Here is a 3,786-nt window from a genome sequence, read left to right as displayed (position 1 = left end):
TTAGTAGCGTCGGAAAAATGCTACCGATTCATATAGTAGCGGTTTTAGAAGCGCTATGAACATACACGCGAGCAAAAATCATAGACTTTTTGTAGCGGTTTTCTAGAATGCTATGTAAGTTTATTCTTTGATAGAGGTTTGTTTCTGCAATTATTTTATTTATAATAGCGGTATTTATTTGTTACTATAAAGTTATATGCTTGCAAATTTTGTGTAATTTTAGCGTTATTAGTTTCGCTATTGATTGATGTGCTATATATTATGGGCAACGAGGATCTGGACAGTATTGGTTCAATTTGATCACGAAATTAATAACACCAAGGCATCAGATTGAAAGCCAAAGTTCCATACATAATTCATAAAAAGATATAGAACAACAAGTTCATGTAATGTTCAACTGACAATGAGAAATTCATTAGGCCCAGGTATTGGAACACCTAAAGCATCATCAATGAACTGAATCTCTGAATTTCCTCTCCAAACCAGTGCTTCTTCAATTTTAACCAGATCGACCCATACCTTGCTTGCATTGGGACCCAAGGGGACAAAATGAACTATAGCTTCTGGATCGGTTGATAAAACTCTACCTTCAGCCACCTTATTGCCCGACCTTTGCATTTTTGCAGTCTAAGAGGACGCACTTCCTTTTACCACTTTTGCTGCTATCAGAGCTGTGACTTACACTCTGGCAATGACAATTAGAGATAGTTCGTTAAAAAGACTATCACAAACAGAAATCCATTACTTAAGCTTTAAAATTGAGAAGGTTTAGAATATTACCTTGGGAGAGCTATTCTTTGATATCGTCTCTTTCATGGCTTGCTGACTAATCTGTTGAATCTTATTCAGAGGCCATGAGATTTTCATCTTAACTGCATGACTCATCAGAAACATTTCATCAGAAACTGGTCTCCATTGATATGCATCTTCAACAACTGCCACATCAACCTTCACAATAGCAACACCTGGACCCAGTGGGATGTCGTTTACCAGATCATCTGGGTCCGTGGAACACAAACTACCCTCAGCAACAGTTACACCAGTTGAATTCCAATCATAGATGTTTATTTTATCATCACTTGTCACCTTAGTAGAAAAAAAAAGTAATAAATTAAACTTTCAGTTTCATATATATATATATTCACATACAATTCAACAAAAGAGACCGATAAATACTTGCCGCTGAACCAGCAGTCTTATGAGTTGGAGAGTCCATTTCACTGTCCAATATGAACCTATCAACTGGCCATGCGATAACTTGTCCAACAGCTTGCCTCAGTGTTCTGACAGTTACTGAAGGCCTCCATAGTGGCCCTGCTTCTTGCTCCTCATACGACTTGACAATAATAGCAGCCGTGTTAGGACCTATTGGAATGTGTCCAATCTTGTACTCTGCGTCAGCCGAAACAAACTCTCCTTCCCCAATAACAACCTCTTCCTCTACACACCAATCCAAAATCTGACATCCATGTCCCCCTTTGTAAACATCAGTATTCACTTCAGAGGTAGTAGACCCAACTTCAACTCTCCTTGATTCAGTCAAGTTATGAAGTTGTTCCTGCAAGCCACGAACTACATCCACTAGTTCTGCTTGTTTGGCCTCAAGCTTCATGACGTATGTGTCTCTAGCTGCCAATATAGCTAACTTTGATGCAATAATCCCCCGGCCTAGACCTCTAACTCTTCCTGGTATGTCTTGTCCTAACACTTTACTCACAGCATCTTCTTTAATATTCGTGCTAACAGTGGAGTCCAGTTCACTATCAATTGTTTTGACTTTTTCCTGTTTCAAATATGTGATTTGAGTGAGAGAATATAAACATACTAAGACATCACATCAGAAAGTTGATTGCTCACAATGGTTTCTTCAAATTCTGGTCTCGCTGGTCTCCCATCCTTATGTGTGTGCGCTTCAATCCAAACCTTACTTCTAGTAACCTTTTCAGGCTCCTTGCTCTGCTTCTTCTACAATTACCAGAATCACAGAATACCAGATTAGGTTATCTCATTCACTATAAATATTGTACACTTTTAAATGACAGACACATACCATTTTATGAGTTAGACGAACCATTCCTCTACGGCCTGTCGTGTGCGGAATCTGACTCCTACGCAATTCCCTGAAGTGGGCACTTGTTTTCTTCAGAAGAAAATCAAAGATTAGGCTTCGTGGTCTCTATACACACACATACTATTAGAGAAAATAGTTATTCAGAAGTAACCTTAAAATCTTATGCTCTCTTGATCTTCACCTAATAGTCATCTGGTCCTCTGAATTCAGACAACCTCTTGCAAAATATCTTCTTTTCATCCTTCGTCAACCAATAAGAAGCTGGAGGTAGGTATGTCTTTTTTCCACGTACCTCAGTGTGTAAGGAGCTGCGAATCCCCATATCTTCTAAATCTTGTCTAGCTTTCACACCATCTTTTGACTTCGCACTATGCATCAACATGGACAGTATGGCGTCAGACACATTCTTTTCCACATGCATTACGTCAATGTTATGACGTACCGGCATATCCTAATACATAAAATAATTAGAAACGGTTAGAATATGGTAAACATATAGTTCAATAACAGTGTATTGAGAAAGTACTACCTTCCAGTAAGGTAACTCGAATAGAATTGACCGTTTCTTCCACCTCCATTGGTCAGTATCTTCTTCATATTCTTCACCTCCAATCTCATCATCTTCATCCACACATGATTTTCTCTTCTTGCCTTTCTTCTCTAAAGGTTTTCCAAAATCATTCTTGAAGTCCTTGAGCATCTCAAATATGTCAGATCCAGTTTGAATTCTGCTTGCAGTCCCTTCCTCTACGGTATTGTCAAACCATGCTTTGCGGCGTCGGTAAGGGTGGCCTGGCCTCAGTCGTCTCCTGTTGCCCAAATAAACCATCTTTCGACTAAATTTCAACCACCTGAAAGGTGTATGCTTGCCACACACAGTACACGTTTGTTTCCCTTTCACTTTACAACCAGCCAATGTCCCCAAACCTGGATAGTCGCTGATAGTCCACAACAAATAGCTCGGAGTGTGAAATACTCATTGGATAATGAGTCATATGCTTGTATACCTTCATTCCACAAGTCAATAAGATCATCTATCAACGGAGCAAGATAAATGTCGATGTTGTTGCTTGGTGCAATTGGACCAGGGATCAGGAGACTCAACATTACGTTCTCTGCCTTCATGCACAGACTGGGAGGCATATTGTAGTTTACCAAGAAGACTGGCCATGTGCTGTGTTGAGGTCAAAAACGGTTACGACGGAATTACCACCCGAAAATCCCCGGAGATCGTATCTCCGAAAGAGATAGTAAAAAGAAAGATGTGACTTTCGTAAAATATAACCAAACACGAAGTTTTTACGAAGAAGTATCCTTGAAGATTCAAACCAAACTAACCAAGCTCGACCGTTGCGTAATTACCACGCATACACGCTGTCCGGTCGCTGCGTAGCAACCAAGTCCGAGCCAAAGCTCGGTCGCTACGAAGCGACCGAGCTCGAGTCAAAGCTCGGTCGCTACGTAGCGACTGAGCACTCGTCCAGCTCGGTCGCTACGTAGCGACCGAGCGATCGTCCCGCTCGGTCGCTACGTAGCGACCGAGCTCGGCCAAGCTCGGTCGCTACGTAGCGACCAATCTATCGTCCCGCTCGGTCGCTACGTAGCGACCGGGCTCGTGCCGAAGTTCAGTCGCTGTGTAGCGATATAACCCTTCTGAACATCGATACAACATCAATCCATGCATTCTCGTCAAACCTTCGAATGCTATCTCCCGA

At 41.3% G+C, this 3,786-nt stretch overlaps 1 protein-coding gene across 1 annotated transcript; it reads right to left on the bottom strand.

Annotated features, from left to right (window-relative positions):
* Positions 1 to 598: 598 nt before the first annotated feature.
* Positions 599 to 3,214, bottom strand: LOC106297692. The gene is made up of 8 exons (XM_013733887.1): positions 2,973 to 3,214; positions 2,601 to 2,880; positions 2,364 to 2,522; positions 2,051 to 2,176; positions 1,858 to 1,965; positions 1,181 to 1,783; positions 781 to 1,086; positions 599 to 685 (listed from the first exon to the last, which is right to left on the bottom strand). The coding sequence occupies exons 1-8, from the start codon at positions 3,212 to 3,214 to the stop codon at positions 599 to 601; spliced, it is 1,911 nt and encodes a 636-aa protein (XP_013589341.1).
* Positions 3,215 to 3,786: the final 572 nt, after the last annotated feature.

Source organism: Brassica oleracea, chromosome C6 (genome assembly GCF_000695525.1).
Source record: "Brassica oleracea var. oleracea cultivar TO1000 chromosome C6, BOL, whole genome shotgun sequence".
Lineage (NCBI taxonomy): Eukaryota > Viridiplantae > Streptophyta > Magnoliopsida > Brassicales > Brassicaceae > Brassica > Brassica oleracea.
Note: the sequence above shows the minus strand (reverse complement) of the source record. Positions and strands in the feature narration are given on the sequence as shown.